General features: G+C 44.5%; 1 protein-coding gene across 2 annotated transcripts; it reads left to right on the forward strand.

Annotated features, from left to right (window-relative positions):
- Nucleotides 1-11: 11 nt before the first annotated feature.
- Nucleotides 12-11,155, forward strand: tada3l (transcriptional adaptor 3-like). 2 transcript variants are annotated; one of them, XM_084315998.1, is made up of 9 exons: nucleotides 12-162; nucleotides 767-1,004; nucleotides 1,508-1,755; nucleotides 3,488-3,593; nucleotides 4,076-4,211; nucleotides 5,622-5,725; nucleotides 5,857-5,963; nucleotides 6,239-6,430; nucleotides 10,474-11,155. In XM_084315998.1, exons 2-9 carry the CDS (start codon nucleotides 795-797, stop codon nucleotides 10,667-10,669), a joined length of 1,299 nt encoding a protein of 432 aa, XP_084172124.1. In that variant the 5' UTR covers nucleotides 12-162; nucleotides 767-794; the 3' UTR covers nucleotides 10,670-11,155. The 2 variants fall into 2 exon arrangements, with proteins under 2 accessions (XP_084172124.1, XP_084172125.1); XM_084315999.1 differs by having other exon boundaries at nucleotides 10,477-11,155.
- Nucleotides 11,156-20,191: the final 9,036 nt, after the last annotated feature.

The raw sequence follows: 20,191 nt of genomic DNA on the forward strand, positions 1-20,191 counted from the left end.
TGAAATGTGATGCAATTATTAATGTGCCGTTTAAAATCTACGTTTGAATCTATGAATATATTTGTTATTTGTGTTGAAAATGGCACACAATACAGCTCACAGAAATGAATCTCCCCCTCGCTCTCCAATGCTTTTGTCCAATATGGCCGCCATTCAGTGAAGGTAAATATTGTTGCTCTTACAATTTAATTAATACCTAATAGCTAGATGAAACTTCACGATTTCTATTGGTGAAAATCATAGTTGTATGAATGCACATGTTATATTGCACTCTGCTACATTTTGTCAGCGAGATTTGATCATATAACGACATTACAGTGGGGCGAGCGCAGCCGCAGATCTGCTGCGCGAGGCTACTGGGCAGTCGAGCCACAGATACAAACGTGAAGTTAATTATATTCTCTGTGTGTGTCTGTCTGTGTACCGTGAGACAGTTAACACACTGTGCCTGACTAACAGGGGACATTGAGTGTGTCTGTGTGAAAGAGAGAGAGAGAATGGCAGCTCTATAAACAATCCACGGGTCATTCTGCATCTGTTAAATACAGTTTTCATTCATTCATTCATTCATGTCATCTTCCACTAACCATACAATTCCTCCCCTTGTATATGATGCATTGAAAATGGGGGACCCTGATGTAAACAAGACAAACGTCTTTCTCTGGTCTGCATCCCCTTAACAATTGTGTGTATTGAGCTGTACTGTATTGTATTATTCTGCAATCTGTTAATAACATTTTCAATCAATCAATCCCTGTTCATACAGTTATCGCTAGACCCTTCTAGACGCCACCATGAGTGAGTTGAAGGACTGTCCCCCTTTGAAATACTATGACTTCAAGCCTGTGGAGCATGTCAAAGTATGTCCCCGCTACACTGCTGTGCTCGGCCGTTCAGAGGACGACGGTATCGGCATCGAGGAGTTGGACACCCTACAGTTGGAGTTGGAGACTCTCCTGTCCTCAGCCAGTCGTCGCCTCCGAGCACTGGAGGAACAGAGACAGGTAGAAACATACTGAAAAACAACAACCTCAGACATACCTTAAATCTCAACTGCTAGTCGTAGCTAGTACTGTCAAACTATTATCATACTAAACCCAAATACATGTGATACTTACTATTTGTTAAGTATCATACTATCGATTGTACCATACATATTGAAATGATGAATGAAAATGAATGAATGAAATGAATTCAGTGTGATGTGGTAGCGTGAGACAAATTAACTTGGTATTATGATACTGGGCCTGGTATGGTGCTGTTGGGTTGCAGGCACAGGTGATGCGTTGGAAAATGGTGTCATGTCAGTCTTTTTATTTTTAATGTTTACAAAACCAATACGCTCTTGTGGGGCTGAGTAAGAGGAGTGTGTGAGGTCTTCTTTTTTTTCAACATTGCATCACTGGGTAAAATCAGGGTATTGTGATAACTTCATGAAGCTAAAAGGAATATGCTAATTATCTCAGTCTGTTTGGTATTGCTGACTTGACCCCCTGCTATTTCTCAGATCCTCACAGATTGGCAGGACAAGAAGGGAGATAAGCGCTTCCTGAAGCTGGGAAAGGACCCAGACCCCTCAGCCTCATCTCGCCACAAACCCAAGAAGCAGAAGCTAGACGGGAAAGGCGGCCATACACCCGGTCCTGGTCCTGGCAGACCCAAGTCCAAGAACCTGCAGCCCAAAGTCCAGGAGTACGAGTTCACAGATGATCCACAAGACATTCCCAGAACTCCTAAAAATGACGCTCCCAACAGGTTGGTTACCATGCATGTTATTATAAAGCACTGTAATACTAGCCTCCAATAGGTTGGCTACTATACATGTTATTATAACGCACTTAATACTAGCCTCCAACAGGTTGGTTACCATGCATGTTATTATAAAGCACTGTAATACTAGCCTCCAATAGGTTGGCTACTATACATGTTATTATAAAGCACTGTAATACTAGCCTCCAACAGGTTGGCTACTATACATGTTATTATAAAGCACTGTAATACTAGCCTCCAATAGGTTGGCTACTATACATGTTATTATAACGCACTTAATACTAGCCTCCAACAGGTTGGTTACCATGCATGTTATTATAAAGCACTGTAATACTAGCTTCCAATAGGTTGGCTACTATACATGTTATTATAAAGCACTGTAATACTAGCCTCCAACAGGTTGGCTACTATACATGTTATTAAAAAGCACTGTAATACTAGCCTCCAACAGGTTGGTTACTATACATGTTATTATAAAGCACTGTAATACTAGCCTCCAACAGGTTGGTTACAATGCATTCTTAGTAAAGTAGTGTAATACTAGCCTCCTGGATAATATTAGCATATTCCAGTGATCAAACTTGTGTTTCTAATCATGTGGATATGAGCTCATCTGGGTTACTGTGAACAGGATATGAGGATTACATGCACCAACTCAAACAGAATACTTCTACTAGTATCATAGATGCAATGCTGAAATTGTGATTGTTCTTACCTCGTCAATCTGTTGAATGATCCATAGACCCTATTAAGATAAGATATTCCTTTATTGATCCCCTTGGGGAAATTCAGGCATCATAGCAGCATGGGGAGGGGAGGTACAGGTAGTAAAAAGCAGTGTAAACAATATAACAAATCAATATGCTTAACATAACATAATTAACTCTGGACATGTGCATAATAGTCAACAATGTGCGAGATGAGGGTATGTATGCCCTCTCAGTTATATTTGCCCTACAATAATAGTTACAATAATCTAATCCAATAATCTAAATCTAATCTAATATATAGTCTGAAAAAAACGAAATGCTAAATATATGCAATATATAATCTAAAAATGCTAAATATATGATCTGATGAAGTATACAGTATTCACATAAGGTGCGGTATGCATAAGGTATTATATTGTCCTTTTAGGTTCCTAGTAGGGATGTCCGATATTATCGGCCGACCGATATTATCGGCCGATATCGGCAGTAAAATGTGATATCGGAAAATATCGGTATCGGTTTAAAAAAAGAAAATAACAATATTTGTTATATATATATATCCAGTGAAATGATTAGTTACCTGAAATTATTCCGTTTTTTGGGGTGGGAAACCCTGCATATATCGGTATCGGTTGATATCGGTATCGGAAATTAAGAGTTGGACAATATCGGAATATCGGTATCGGTAAAAAAGCCAATATCGAGCATCCCTAGTTCCTAGTAGTTGTCTGGCAGCAGTCCTAGTAGATGTCTGGCAGCAGTCCCTGCCCACTGTTGTGGAGCCTGATTATATCCCCCTGGGTCTTTTACCACGAGTTGTTTTTCAAAGAACCAATAGAACGGTCGCCCTACCATCCCCTCCAAACACACAGCAGTCCTTGAATGGAAAATAATTTATAGAAATGTGCGATAGGAAGCTGTCATTTAACAGGATATATATATAGTCACATAGATGAGTGGTTTTACGGCAGACTGTATTTGTATTTGAAATTATGTTTTGTTTCCAGATTCTGGGCGTCAGTTGAGCCTTACTGTGCTGACATCACAAATGAAGAGATCAGGCTGTTGGAGGAGCTGCTGAAACCTCCTGAGGACGAAGCTGAATATTATAAAGTATCATATTCATGTTGTTATAGTAGCCACATACGCTACTGTACATTTATTTACACACACGCACACACACATCCAAATCTTAACCGGAACTAGACAGAAGACGACACGTGGTAGATAGAAGTAGGTCTGATGAAGAGCGTGTAGCTTGAAACGTCACATTTGGTGTTAATAAATAGTGTGCTGACTCTACTGTCTGCTATTTTACACACATTCACATCATTACTCACAGCTTATCTTGCATGGTTTGCTTCATCATACTCTACACTTGTGGTATGAAAGCCTCACTTTAGTACGATGTGTCATTATTATTCTAATGGAGACGCCAATAAATTCCAACATGCCAATAATTCAGCAATAGACTAATGAAAATTGTGTGTATTGAGCTGTATTGTACCCATTCTGCAATCTGTTAATAAAATGTTCAATCACTCAAAAGGATGTCAATGATGGCACTGGATGTTTTCTGTATGTATTCTGTGTAGATCCCAGCTTTGGGGAAACATTACTCTCAGCGGTGGGCTCAGGAAGACTTGCTGGAGGAGCAGAGGGAAGGAGCACGAGCCAATGACAAGAAGAAGAACATCATGGGAGGCCCGCTCTCAGAGCTGGACGCCAAAGGTAAAGGAACTAGGCGGCCCCTGTCTGGAATACTTCAGGAGGACTCCTACAGGTCCTGTCTGGAATACTTCAGGAGGACTCCTACAGGTCCTGTCTGGAATACTTCAGGAGGACTCCTACAGGTCCTGTCTGGAATACTTCAGGAGGACTCCTACAGGTCCTGTCTGGAATACTTCAGGAGGACTCCTACAGGTCCTGTCTGGAATACTTCAGGAGGACTCCTACAGGTCCTGTCTGGAATCCTGTCTGGAATACTTCAGGAGGACTCCTACAGGTCTTGTCTGGAATACTTCAGGAGGACTCCTACAGGTCCTGTCTGGAATACTTCAGGAGGACTCCTACAGGTCCTGTCTGGAATACTTCAGGAGGACTCCTACAGGTCCTGTCTGGAATACTTCAGGAGGACTCCTACAGGTCCTGTCTGGAATACTTCAGGAGGACTCCTACAGGTCCTGTCTGGAATACTTCAGGAGGACTCCTACAGGTCTTGTCTGGAATACTTCAGGAGGACTCCTACAGGTCCTGTCTGGAATACTTCAGGAGGACTCCTACAGGTCCTGTCTGGAATACTTCAGGAGGACTCCTACAGGTCCTGTCTGGAATACTTCAGGAGGACTCCTACAGGTCCTGTCTGGAATACTTCAGGAGGACTCCTACAGGTCCTGTCTGGAATACTTCAGGAGGACTCCTACAGGTCTTGTCTGGAATACTTCAGGAGGACTCCTACAGGTCCTGTCTGGAATACTTCAGGAGGACTTCTACAGGTCCTGTCTGGAATACTTAAGGAGGACTCCTACAGGTCCTGTCTGGAATGTTTTAGGAGGACTCCTACAGGTCCTGTCTGAAATGTTTTAGGAGGACTCCTACAGGTCCTGTCTGGAATACTTCAGGAGGACTCCTACAGGTCCTGTCTGAAATACTTCAGGACTCCTACAGGTCCTGTCTGGAATACTTCAGGAGGACTCCTACAGGTCCTGAAAAGCCTGTAAATCCAAGGACTAGATCTCCAGTTTGTGGGGAAATTAGAACATGTATAAACTCACTGGCATAAAAACTATAGATAGAACCAGGGAAAATAGAATAATTTCAAACTAAAATCTATTATTAATGATCTCTGATCCACAGACATAAAATGCAGTTGAGTTAAATATCTAGGTATATTCAAAAGCAACATATCTTTATTATGGGCCACATCAGTATGTTAGCCACAAATTAGATACATTTGGGATCCAGTATATTGATTTATGATGTCCTGGAAATGTCTTGGAAAATAATATCCTACAAAAGAGTTGGAAATCTGTCAACGTTAATCTTTTCTATAAACGTGTTAAACAATTTAAAAAAAAAATTATAATTAGCATTACCACTTTGTCATGATGATGGTATGACACACTGCTGACCTGCTTCTAGATGTAGATTCCCTGCTGAAGAAGTCTGAGTCGCAGCATGACTCTCCAGAGGACGGATGTCCATTCGGTCCCCTTACACAGCGTCTGCTCCAGGCTCTGGTTGAGGTGAGACGTGAGCCCATAATCAACCGTTACTGCTAGCAAATCACACATCACTCTGAAATACCACATTTGAATTCAGTGATGCTACTGAAATGTGACTTTAACCTGTGTTCTTTTTTTATGTCCTCTTCCAGGAGAATATTATATCCCCCATGGAGGATTCTCCAATTCCAGACATTTCGGGAAAGGATGCTAACGACGGGGCTGGAACCTCTCCTAGAAGCCAGGGCAAAGCTTTTAGGTACTTCTTACACACATTCCTCTCCTTATGGGAATCATTATGTCAGTAGTTATAAGCACTGACCCTCTCTTCTACGAGATGAGTTGTCATAATTAGAGACCAGCTGTCAAGTCTTTACGCTGGTGTTTCCACCGTCTCATTCGTACCCTGTACATCCTTTTGTATACATTCTTTACTAACGTTAACTAATTCTGAACTCTAGCTTAATATAATTTCTAGCACTATTCTTTAACATTGACTGCATCCATTCCGGTCTTCCGTCCCGGTCCTTCCAGTGTTCCCCACACCCGTTCCCTGGAGGCCAGGATCAAGGAGGAGCTGGTGTCCCAGGGGCTCCTAGACTCTGAGGAGCGTCCAGGGACGGGGGCAGACTCTGAGGATGAGGTTCTGGCAGAGCTTCATAAAAGACAAGCTGAGCTCAAAGCTCTGAGTGCCCACAACAGATCCCGCAAGCAGGAGCTGCTCCGGTGAGAACCCAGGACCACACCGGGCCACGCTAGGCCATACCACACCAGGCCACACCACGCCATGCCAAATCACACCACGCTACGCCAGGCCACGCCACGTCAAGCCAGGCCACACCAGGCTTAGGGCGACAGTGGCTCAGGAGGTAGAGCGGTCGTCTGGTAGTCGGAAGGTTCCTGGTTCGATTCCCACTCCTCCAGGGCAGTGTGTCGAACTGTCCTTGAGCAAGACACTTAACCCCTAATTGCTCCCGATGAGCAGGTTGGCACCTGCCATCTGCCGTCGGTGTGTGAATGTGTGAGTGAATGGGTAAAATGTGCGGAACAAAATTGTAAAGGCCTGTGCAGCGCTGCAAAGCTTAGCATCTATTATTTCTGCTCAAATATTCTTTTGATAGATTTATCTATGATTTTCAAATGAAGAATTATAGACTTACAAAACAACAATGGGGGTGAAGCATGATTTAAAAGGAAAATAATAATACATAATAATTTTAAAAGAAAATAGAATAAAATACAAAATAATAATCACTTATTGACCTTTCCCCTATACAAGTAAGTACAGACATGCCTGTGTCTCTGCATTTATTGCACATGCATAATATAGATACATATACATTTGTACACAGTGCCAGGGAAACTACTGTTTCCAAACCACTCCACAATGTAAAGAAACCAAAACAAATCCTAATTACTAAATGAATAATAATACCCAGTGATAAAAGCAGACAACCTCACTTAGGCCTGAGGGTGTTTCTGATGGAGGGAGCAGGGAGCCAGAAGATGCTGAATGTCTAGAGAGATATGTAGCTTGTAGTCAACCACCCTACAGGACCTAATGCAGTTCACCACTGAATAACCTACAGAGATCTGAATGCAACCAAACCACCACCCAACCACTACAAAATGCAGTCAAACTAGTAATTACTACTCCCCAATCCTGTTCATACACACTACATACACCTACACACATATATGCATATATACAATGCACCCACATGTATGCATACTAGGGCTCACCCCTATTAATCGATTAGTCGACTAATCGGTCGAAAGGGGCCGTAGTCGACTGGCCAACCTCTTAGTCGAATATAAAAAAAAGAAAAAAATATTAATATTTTAATTTTTTTAATTTTTTCAAAATAAAAGAGGCATAGAAGCGTGGCTAACGCTAATGGCACGCATACCAGAGGCTAACTGCCTACGAAAACAGGCACAGAGGCACTGAAAGAGGATTTCACCCATCTAATGAACACACTATACTAGACAAATATCAAGATGTATCCATCAGTGGACCAATTGCATGCTTTTGCAGAGGACAAGAAGCCTTCAGTCGACTCCTTCAGACATTAAGCACCCCCCACAGCCCAAATGGAATGATAAAAAAATATATATATATACTTTTTTTTCTTCTTTTTTTTAAGTCGACCAATTTTGGCCAATCCTAGTCGACCATCCAAATCCTTAGTCGGGGACAGCCCTAATGCATACATACCTATATGCATATATATTAAGGCTGTCAATCGATTAAAATATTTAATCTGATTAATCGCATGATTGTCCATAGTTAACTCCAATTTTAGTATATGTCTAGCCGGAGTCCATAGTTAACTCACGATTAATCGCAAATTAATCGCATATTTTGTATCTGTTCTAAATCTACCTTAAACTGATCTTTTTCAAGTTTTAAACTCTAATCAACATGAGAGTCGACAAATGCTTGCTTTATGCAAAAAATGCATGTTTATTTATTGCCACAATGAGAAATACTGTCCAGAATCTTCAAGTAACTAAGATGTGGAAACTGCATTGTAAAAAAAATTATAATAATAAAAAGCCCAACAAAAAAATAGTAGATGGGCATACCAATTTACTAACTGTAAGATTACATAGTAATAATTACTAACACAGTAGTGTGTTGAACTTTACAATTGAACTATTCATCCCAATTTTTTCGTTTAAGCAGCCATTTAACACAAAAGGATGACCCTCATGCATTGCAAATTTGCATAAAATTCAAAACAAACTAAATAACTTAAAAGAAAATGATAATTTAAAACAATGAATAAAGTGTGCATGAAATAATAGGGGCAAGAAAAAGGTAGGAACTTGTTACATTCACCCACACAAGGGCTGAGGACTCGCACCCCCCCCCCCTCTCTCTCACACACACTCCCAGATCTTTCTCTTTTGCCCCTTCATCTCTCACCCCCCCCCCCTCTCTCTCTCTCTCTCACACACACACACACACACACACACTTTGAGTCAGAAACAAACATAGTATCAATGAGAGTATCAATAATACACATGAGTGAAGTCTAGTAAAAAAAATAAATAATAATATTATAATCTTTTTTTAAACGTTAATCTCGCTATTAAAAAAATAGTGGCGTTAAAAGAATTTTGCATTAACGCATTAATAATGTGTTAACTTTGACAGCCTTTATATATATATATATTCATATACACTGTACACATAGGTTTTTAACCCACATAAGTAGGTAGAAGGAGGGAGAGAAAAGGAGAAAGGGAGGGGGGTGTCGGGCGGGTTGTCACACAGATGGGTATTTGAGTCACAACCAGTTCTCAAAATAATTATATTGTGTTATTTTTCATTATATCCATACAATACATTTAAATCATTTGCATTAACATGAAAATGACCACAGGACTACATACTGATACATTCACCTCACATTTTCAAAGAGGAGAGATATTGAATTTATATTTATTATTAGATATATATTTAGAGAGGGGCTCCCAGATTTGCGTAAATTTAGCCTCTGATCCCCGTATTGTATGTTTAATTTTTTCAAGTGACCATACAGTGGAGTACATCTACAGTCATAGGATGGGGGTATCTGCTCTTACAGTTAATTAGAAGTAGCTGCCTTGCAAGCAGAGTAAAAAAGAAAAAGAAGTACAAAATCTGAGAGGGTCCTGGGCAGGACACCAAAAATACCTGTGATTGGGTTTGGGGCGATGGCCTGACCTACAACCGCTGTCATCGTCTCAAACACAGAGATCCAGAGAGCTGACAGAGAGGGACATGTCCAAAATGTATGGTAGTGGTCTGCAGGCTTCTGATTACACCAATAGCATCTTGGATCAATGTCTGGAAAGATTCCTGATAGTCTGGATTTGGTCCGATGTACCCTATGAATTACATTGTATTCATTCAAACCTTTATTTATTCTCAAAGACAATTGAGGTCACCTTCATTTTCAATGTCGTCAGCCAATGTCTGGCACAGAGTGATGAATGATGCACTCTATCTAAGATATCTGTCATCAGTCTCCTCCTCTAGGTCATTCACAGGAGTCTGATGTACAAAAAGTTTGTTGTACATCACAGAGACGGTTCCCTTTAAACATGGGTCACGTGTAGAAACTTCACCAATGAAACCTTCAGGGGGAATAGTTGGGAAGCCATCAAACTTCTTACTAACAAAGTTTTGCACCTGTAAGTATAAAAAAAATTATATAGCACACGAATTAACTGCCCAATAATGCAACAATAAATTGGGCAGTACCAGTAATCCCCCTAACGTTTTAGGAGTCTGCAGGGTTTCCTTTGTTTTGGGGTTTTTACCTGCCCAGATCAAATGTGAGATTTTGCAATTGTTGCAAGTTGTTTGAAAAAAGGACTTATGGATAAAAAGAGAGACGGATTGAAAGAGAAATTTTGGAAAAACATGAATTTTAAAACAATTAATTTGCATCCGATCAGTGGCTTTAGCAGTAGTAAATTTAGATTAAGATTCATTTAGAAAACTGCGAGTTGTTCTCAGTAGCTGATCTCTTTTTATCGATAATTCCCCTTAAATTGAATGCCTCCCAAATCACACAGGCTGAGAGTGAGACGTCAGGTGAGACATTTGTGGCAATGAAAACATAAATATGAGTATCCATAAACCTGGCAAATTCCTGATCACCTAGCAAGAGTGAAAAGTCCCAGAAAGATCCAATAAAAGAGTCAAATGCAGTGTCTGACTGTTACACGTTACTCTTGTATCTTATCTCCATCTCTGTCTTACTTCCGCCAAGCAGGCTGGCGAAGGAGGAGATGCGTAAGCAGGAGCTGAGACAGAGAGTCCGCGTGTCTGACAACGAGGTCATGGAAGGATTTCGTCGCATCATGGCAGCCAGACAGAAGAAACGCACACCCACCAAGAAAGAGAAGGACCAGGCCTGGAAAGCACTGAAGGAGAGAGACAGCATCCTCAAGCTTCTGGATGGTTAGGAGAGAGACAGCATCCTCAAGCTTCTGGATGGTTAGGAGAGGGACAGTGTTTGGGGATTGATGTGGGAGCTTTTGTTGTTTGTTTTTCTTTGATCATCAAAGAGTCAGTGGTTGTATGTGTGTGGTGTGGTCACTGGTCATACTTATCCAGTGGCCAACTTTGTTTTTATTTTATTTTTTAAGTGGATCAGAGTTCCCAAATGACAGTTGTGTACAGTTGACTTTACAGTTGTATCTGTAATGATGTTGAATGATAATGCTGAATGGATGACTCATGCATTTGATGAGGAATATTTTTGTAGCCTGTGCACAGTATAATGTAACAACAACTTGTTATTATTCCACGTCATAATTACAAGTCAGTTTGCAAATCGGACTATTTACTTATTTTGTTGAACTGTTTATTTTTCCTCACTGTAATTTTTATGTTGCTGACTATTTTGTTTATAATTGTTCTACCATGAAAAACAATAACTGAATGTATGAATAAATTAGTATCAAGAAGCTTTTGCACCAGTGCTTATGGTGTGGAATGGTCACCTGAACATCGTTTCTAGGTAGAAGAGTATATGAAAATGATGATAGTGGTACAAGTGTCTTCTACTGACCGGTGAGTGACGGCTCCAATGTATAACTTCACACATAAGAGTTCTGGATTCCTGCCCTGCCTGCATCATCTCTACTTAATGATTTCCTCTGTCCTCTTGTAACCTCCAGGATTACTGCATCCCCTCTATAATTAATGTTGTACACAAAATATACACATACAGGTAATTCATATAAATGGTAGCATTGTGGCTAGACTAAACTAACTGAGCTTATGACTGAAGGATGCTGGTTTAAATAAACAACGGTGAGAAAGTGCTCCAGCCAACAACCATCGTGGAGGTGCCCCTGAGCAAGGCACAAACTCTTCTGCTACAGTGGTGCCACTTGTGGCCAACAATCAAAGCCCTTGTCATAAGTGACATCTTATCTACTTCCGGTCTACAATAGAGACAAAGACGGGGAGGAACCCTCTTTGATGCACTAGCACTGTTGGACTCTGTTGATTGGTTGTTTCCTGAGCGCGCGGCTCCATACCAGAGTCTTATAGAGAGAGAGTTGGGACACGCTTTGATCTCGCCGCCAGGATATCACATGGTTCACGTAGCTACGCGTGATTACGAAACCTAGCCGCATTTCTCGGAGACGCTCTCTGATTGGCCGACGCCTGTTTCTACACTGGTTAAGCTTAGGCACTCTTCGAAGTTGGTTAAGGTTAGAGTTTGTCTTAGAGCGTGACGGCAAGTTCTTTCGATGGTTAAGCTTAGGCACTCTTTCGAAGTTGGTTAAGGTTAGAGAAGGTTAAAAAACCCTCAGCTCGGAACTAGGCAAAATCTGTATATGGCTAGTCGCTGATAACAAACTATCATTACACATGGGCAAAACAGAGTCCATTCTCTTCGGTTCAAATAACAAACTCAGCAAGACCGATGGAAATTACCTACCTGGGCTCCATCCTAGAGGCAAATCTTTCCTGTGACAAAATGGCATCCAATGTAATAAAAAAAGTCAACCAACAAACTCGATTCTTGTACCGGATCTCCTCACTGGTAAACAAGAATACCCTGAAGACTCTGGCAGGAGCACTCATTCAAGGGTACTACGACTATGCTTGCACCTCATGGTACCAAAGCACCTCAAAGGCGCTAAAAACAAAATTACAAACATCTCAAAACAAACTGGTCAGACTACTGCTTGACCTTACTCCTAGAACCCACCTCACCCCTGCCCACTTTGACAAACTAGGATTGCTTAGAGCAGACGACAGAGTACAGCAACTTGCAATGGGCCTGGTCTACAAGATACACTACACGACCAAGGTACCCATGTACATGTCAAAATACGTCCCAAAGGTCAGTGAATACCACAATCACAACACCAGAGGGAGCTCCACAAATCATGTTAAACCCAGATTCGGCTCAAACAAGGTAAATAAGTTCAAGTTCAAGTTCAAGTTCTTTAATAGTTGTCATACAGAAGTACAGAATACTTTCATACAAAATGCTTCTTACTGTTACGCTCCAGAGACTGTGCTAGACAAGATAGTATCAAATAACATAATAACATAATATAGCATGAATTTAGAAGAAGAAAATGAGGTCACAGTGTTCGGTATAGACATATGTACAATGTTCTGAGTTACCATATAATATACAATACACAATACTATGCAGTGTACTAATGTACAGTACTATCTAGTGCAAAGCAGAAATGGGATGAGGTACAATTTTAGGTACAATTTACAGTAAGGTGTACGAGTTGTAGTGCAATCCTTCATCCATAAATATAAAGTGTGGGGAGTGGGTGCTACAGTGTGTTTGTTTAAAGTGGGTGTGTGCTATAAAGTGTGTGGAGTGGGTGCTACAGTGTGTTTGTTTAAAGTGGGTGTGTGCGTGTGGATGTGTGTGCTATGTGCGTTTGGTGGTTGTTGTTGTGTAGTGTTCATTCATTGTTCGTTTAGCAGCCTGATGGCCTGGGGATAGAAGCTACTTCTGAGTCTTTCTGTGCTCGCCTTGAGACTCCTGTATCGCTTGCCTGACCGCAGCAGTTCGAAGAGGCAGTTGTTCGGGTGACTGGAGTCTTTAATGATTCTCTTAGCCTTGCCCTTGCAACGCTTGTAGTAAATGTTCTGGAGGGTGGGGAGCCCCCCTCCAATTGTGCGTTCGGCTGAACGTGTCACTCTTTGTAGTCTGCTTTGGTCTTTTGCAGTGCTATTCCCAAACCAGGAGGTGATGTTGCCGGTCAAGATGCTCTCTATTGTACATGAGTAGAAGTTCTTAAGGATCTTCTGGCTGACTTGGAACTTCCTTAGGCGCCTGAGGAAGTAGAGGCGTTGTCGTGCCTTCTTCACCACACTGTTAATGTGTGTGGTCCATGTCAAGTCCTCGGATATGTAGGCTCCGAGGTACTTGAAGCTGTTGACTCTCTCAACCGGTGCCCCGTCGATGCTGAGGGGGCTGTAGTCCTTGACCCCCGACCTCCTGAAGTCCACAATCATCTCCTTTGTTTTGCTGACGTTCAGGGAGAGGCTGTTTTCCTGGCACCATCCCGCCAGGACCTTGACCTCTTCCAGGTAGGCCCTCTCGTCGTTGGCAGAGATCAGGCCCACCACCACTGTGTCGTCAGCAAATTTGACGATTGTATTGCTACTCCGCTGAGCCACACAGTCGTGTGTGTACAGGGAGTAGAGGAGGGGACTCAGAACACAGCCCTGGGGGGCCCCTATGTTGAGGGTGATGGATGAGGAGGTGCAGTTGCCTGCTCTCACCACCTGGGGTCTGCCAGTCAGGAAGTCCAAGACCCACTGGCAGAGGTCATAGCCCAAGCCCAGGTCCCTGAGCTTGGCTATGAGTATGGAGGGGACTATGGTATTGAATGCCGAGCTGTAGTCGATGAATAGCATTCTCACATAGTTCCCCTGCCTCTTGTCCAGGTGTGATGCTGCTGTGTGCAGCACATGGGATATGGCGTCCTCCGTGGACCTGTTGGGGCGGTATGCAAATTGCAGGGGGTCCATGTTGATGGGGAGGGAGGAGCAGATGTAGCCCTTTACTAGCTTCTCAAAGCACTTCATGGCTATGGAGGTGAGAGCTACAGGGCGGTAGTCGTTGAGGCAAGCAGGCTTGGATTTTTTGGGTACAGGGATAATAGTGGACTTCTTCAGGCAGGTGGGGATGACAGCCTGTTCTAAGGACAGGTTAAATATGTCAGTGAATACTGGGGCCAGTTGGTCGGCACAGACTTTTAGGACGCGGCCGGGGATGCCGTCCGGACCTGCTGCCTTCCTGATATTCACTTTTTTAAAGGTCCGCCTCACCTCATGCTCTGTTACCCTGAACACTGCGCCTCCATCAGCAGCCGACCCCCCCCCCCCCCCCCATTGCCGAGGCTTGTGAGCTGGTGTTGTTATTACCAGCATCAAACCTCGCATAGAAGGTATTGAGGTCGTTTGCTAAGGAGATGTCACTGTTCAGTTTGAGGGAGGCGCCTTTGTAGTCTGTCATCGTTTTGAGCCCCTGCCACATAGCTCTAGAGTCAGCTTGTTCAAACTGGAGTTCAATTTTATCCCTGTAGCGCCGTTTGGCCTCTGACACTGTCCTCCTTACGTTGTGTCGCGCCACCTTGTGGTCATTCATGTTGCCTGCCACTAGGCCGTCATTGTATGCTTTGGTGCGCTCTCTCAGAGCTTCACGGACGGATTTGTCTACCCAGGGTTTTTGATTTGGGTAAACTTTCATTTTGGTAGTGGGGATTGTTTCTTTCACCCTAGTACAGACATAGTCCAGCACTGTCTCCGTGTAGGCATTAATGTTATCTGTGTCGCGGAACACAATCCAGTCTGTGTGGTGAAACACTGACCGGATCGTCTCTTCTGACGTCAGATCCCATTTCTGCACCTCTCGCGAGACTACGGGAGTACTTTTAATTCTCTGTCTGTACTTTGGTGAAAGGAAAATGGATGCGTGATCTGACTTGCCAAAGCCACTATCAGAATGAGCCTTGTAGCCACCTTTAAATTGCGTGTAACAGTGATCTAGGATGTTACCGCCTCTGGTGTTGCAAGTCACATGCTGATAGAAGTCGGGCAATACCTTTCTCAGATTGGCGCTATTGAAATCTCCCAGTACTAAAATGGCGGCGTTAACGTTAGCCACTTGTATTCTATTTACCTCGTCGTGTAGTCTGGAGAGCGCAACCTTGTTGCTGGCTTGCGGTGGAATATACACTCCGACCAGGACGATCGCCGTTAACTCCCTCGGGAGGAAGAAAGGACGACACTTGATGGTTATATATTCCAGTTCTGGGGAGCAGTGGTTGGATAATTCCTTCACGTTCGTTGGATCACTCCAATTTTTGTTAAACATGAAGGCAATACCTCCTCCACGTTGTTTACCGGACTCTGATGATGTCCGATCCTTTCGATGGATAAAGAAGTGATCCGCTGGTTGAATTGCGTGATCTGGAACCTCCGGTGTGAGCCATGTTTCGGTGAAGCAAAGGACATTGCAGTCCCTAACGTCTCTTTGATATTGAATCCTTGCTCGGATGTCATCCAGTTTATTGTCTATTGATTGTACATTGGCTAGCAAAAAAAGAAACAGACTAAGAAATGATGTAAACTCCATGATCAAAACAGCAAAGAAAAAATTCATCAATGACAAAACCGAGGAAAACAAAAACAAACCGCGTGAACTTTGGAAATTACTCAATAACCAACTAGGCTGCAGTAAAAAACTTAAAACCAGATTCTCAAACATAAACATAAAGACGGACAACACGCTCATCACAGAAAAGCTGGATGTAGCCAATTACTTAAATAGTTTCTTCACAAACATAGCCACAACACTGGTAAACAAACTACCCTCCCACTCAGGGCATTATGGGGTAGAACACATAGTAGCTTACTACAAAAACCTAGGGGTCCACAAAGACGACTTCAAACTGGAAATGGTAACAACAGATGAGGTACTCAAAAAACTGAGCGCCCTCCAACCTAACAAGGCCACTGGCCATGACAACATCCCCTCCAAATTCCTTAGAGACTCAGCAGCCGCCATCACCCCAGTCATCACACACATAATAAACCTCTCTATAAAACAGGGACACGTCCCCAAGGACTTCAAAATTGCGAGAGTGACCCCTCTGCACAAAAAAGGCAGTAAATTAGACCCAGGCAACTACCGCCCTGTTTCTATCCTTACCTCCATCTCGAAAGTCATGGAAAAAATTGTATACGAACAGGTCGAAAAATACCTTGCGGAAAAAAATCTAATCTACGAATTCCAATCTGGCTTCAGAACATCCCACTCCACTGACACATGCCTTCTCTATTTAAACGACCACATCAAACAAGAGGTGGACGCGGGCAAATACTGCGGCATGGTCATGCTGGACCTACAAAAGGCCTTCGACACTGTCAATCACACCATTCTGATTGACAAGCTAAAAGCAATTGGTTTTGATAGTCTATCAGTGAGCTGGATGCAATCCTACCTGGAGGGGAGAGAGCAGATGGTGGAGGTAAACGGTACCCTATCCCCCCCCCTCACAGTAAACTGTGGGGTTCCACAAGGAAGCATACTAGGTCCGCTACTGTTCCTAATTTATGCAAATGACATGTCGTCAGCTTGTGACTGCAACTTGTTCCTGTTTGCGGACGACTCAGCCCTGCTGGTCTCTGACAAGAACAAATTACAGGTTGAAAAAACCCTCAGCTCAGAACTAAGCAAAATCTGCATATGGCTCGCTGATAACAAACTATCATTACACATGGGCAAAACAGAGTCCATTCTCTTCGGTTCAAATAACAAACTCAGCAAGACCGACGGCTTCTCAGTTACAGTGGGTGACAATATTGTCACAAGGAAAGAAGATATTACCTACCTGGGTTCCATCCTAGAGGCAAATCTTTCCTGTGACAAAATGGCATCCAATGTAATAAAAAAAGTCAACCAACGAACTCGTTTCTTGTACCGGATCTCCTCACTGGTAAACAAGAATACCCTGAAGACTCTAGCAGGAGCACTCATTCAAGGGTACTACGACTATGCTTGCACCTCATGGTACCAAAGCACCTCAAAGGCGCTAAAAACAAAATTACAAACATCTCAAAACAAACTGGTCAGACTACTGCTTGACCTTACTCCTAGAACCCACCTCACCCCTGCCCACTTTGACAACCTAGGATGGCTTAGAGTAGACGACAGAGTACAGCAACTTGCAATGGGCCTGGTCTACAAGATACACTACACGACCAAGGTACCCATGTACATGACTAAATACTTCCCAAAGGTCAGTGAATACCACGATCACAACACCAGAGGGAGCTCCACAAATCATGTTAAACCCAGATTCGGCTCAAACAAGGGACTAAACACGTTTCGCAATTATGCCACATCAATGTGGAACGCCCTACCCAAAGCTGTAAAGGAATGTGAATCACTACCCACTTTCAAAAACACTCTCAAAAAACACCTAAGGGAGACTGCAACTCGAAACTGGCCCCTGTAAATGTCCGAACACAACCCCCTCCAATGTACAGTAAATTACCAAGTATGGTCTTGTCAATAATCCAATGTACAGTGTTGTTTGTACAGTTGTACAGTGTCCCCCACCCACCCCTCCTACCCACCCACCCCTCCTACCCCCCCCCCCCCCCCCCACCCACCCAACCACCTCCAATGTACAGTCCCCACCCACCCCTCCTACCCAACCCCCCCCCCCCCCCCCCACTCCTACCCAACCCCCCCCCCCCACTCCTACCCAACCCCCCCCCCCCCCCCACTCCTACCCAACCCCCCCCCCCCCCAACCACCTCCAATGTACAGTCCCCCCCCCACCTACCCAATCCAATGTACAGTTTCTACGCCTAATGTATATACTCTTTTCTTTCTGGACTCTTTTTGTATCACAAATACAGTACTGTAATTGCAAATCTGGTATGTCATAAATGTATAGATGTAGCAGTACTGTCTATCTGTATGTCATGTATGTCATATATGTTACGATGAATTGAAAATGGGGGACCCTGATGTAAACAAGTCGAAAGTCTTTCTCTGGTCTGCATCCCCTTAACAATTGTATGTATTGAGCTGTACTGCACTGTACCCATTCTGCAATCTGTTAATAAAGTTTTCATTCATTCATTCATACTGGGAAGTGGTGTACGGTGGCGTCTGGATCTCAGCCTGTAGAACAACATTCTATTTGTTCACTTGCTTTAATAGGCGAAATGACAATAATCAAACAAGTCATGAGCCGGGGGAAACGTGTGTCTGTTTACATCATAGCAGTAGTCTAACTACTTCCCTTTCCGGTGCGTGCACCTATATGTAACCGGAGTGCAATATTCCCCATCTCCTCCCGAGTCTTTAACACGACTACAATAAATGCTAAAATAAAACAATCCTAGAATAGTAACACTGCAACAGCAAACAGTAAACAGCAGAGTCAAGTGCACCAGTTGCGAACCAACAAGTATAGCATACAACATGAGCACCACCCACGTAAAGTCAGTCCATAGAAAAGTCACTGTGCCAGGCGGGCACGCAGGTCGCCCTGGCAGACCGGCGTAATCCCAATGCCAGCGGCGGCGGCGACGCGACAACGTTCGGCGGCGGAGACAGAGCCACTGGGGCCACGGGGGCCGGCAACGGGTCCCGAGCCGGTGTCACCGGCGGGGCAGAGGTGGGCCGTGTCCAGCGCTGAGGAGAGCTCGCCGACGGCGGTGCAGGTGGCAGGCCGGACCGAGGCCCCGTCACGGGCAACCCAGAGCTGCGTGTGAGGCCAGGCAGCCGAGGAATGACGACGGGCACTGGCGCGGCGACGCGGACTGGCAAATCATCATAGATCGATCGGGGCGGAAGCCGGTCATCGCGAACCGGGCAGAACTTGCGCAGGAATCTCCTGTTCCGAAGCGTGACCCTGCCGGAGCCGTCAATCTTGACCACATACTGATCGTGCTGACGCACCTCCACGACGCAGCCCGTCCTGTCCCACTTGTTGGGGTGGAGCCCTGTCTGGTTCTGCACACGGACCAAGTCCCCCACTACGAGCGGAGGGAGGCGTTTAGTGTGCTCTGCCCAGGTGCTCGCTGTGCGGATGTGGCGTTTGCGGAGGGCCTCCTCCCTCGCTGTCAGCGTCTCGCGCCAAGTCTCATGCGGCCTGTACTTTCCGGGGGCAATCGGGATGAAATCACGTATCGGGCGGCCGAACACGCACATGGCCGGGGAAATCTTCGTGTCTGGGTCAGGCGTATTGCGGTATTGCAGAATCGCCCTCTGCACAGCATCGGTGTCGAGGTTGCCCTTCGGGCCAGTGTTGTCGGTGATCAGCCGTTTCATTGTCTTCACCCCAATCTCCGCACGGCAGTTGCTGTGGGGGAACGCCACTGATGAGAGGCGGTGGTGGACGCCCCATCTTCGCAGGAAAGACCTGGTCTCGGCAGAGGTGAACTCAGGCCCCCCGTCTGACGAGAGCTCTTCAGGCGTCCTGTATGTCGCAAAGGCGCAACGTAAGTGGCATATGAGGTCTGGAGCGCCGCCTGATGTCCTTGAGACAATCGGCCAGTTCGAGTAACAGTCCACCATCACGAGGTAGTGTACCCCCCTGTGCATGAAAAAGTCAGAACACACCGCCTGAAATGGGTAAACGGCGGGGATGGGCGGGGTCGGTGGGGCCCCAGGTTGCGAGGGCGCCATCCAGTGGCACTGCTCGCAGCTGTTCCGAGCGGCGCTGATGTCGGCTGACATGCCCGGCCAGAACACAGAGGATTCCGCGCGAGCCGTCATCATCGAGACGCCCTGGTGTGCAGCATGGAGGGCGCTCAGTACCTCACCTCGTAGTGAAGGCGGTATGATCACCCTGTCCTTGAACAGGACCACCCCGTCAGTGGATGTGATGTCCTCACGGTACTGGTGGAAGCCGCGAATCGCCTCCGGCATCCCGACCCTTGACTCAGGAAAGCCATCAGCCACC

This window comes from Notolepis coatsorum (assembly GCF_963971535.1).
Source record: "Notolepis coatsorum genome assembly, chromosome: 6".
In the NCBI taxonomy this organism is placed as follows: Eukaryota; Metazoa; Chordata; class Actinopteri; order Aulopiformes; family Paralepididae; genus Notolepis; species Notolepis coatsorum.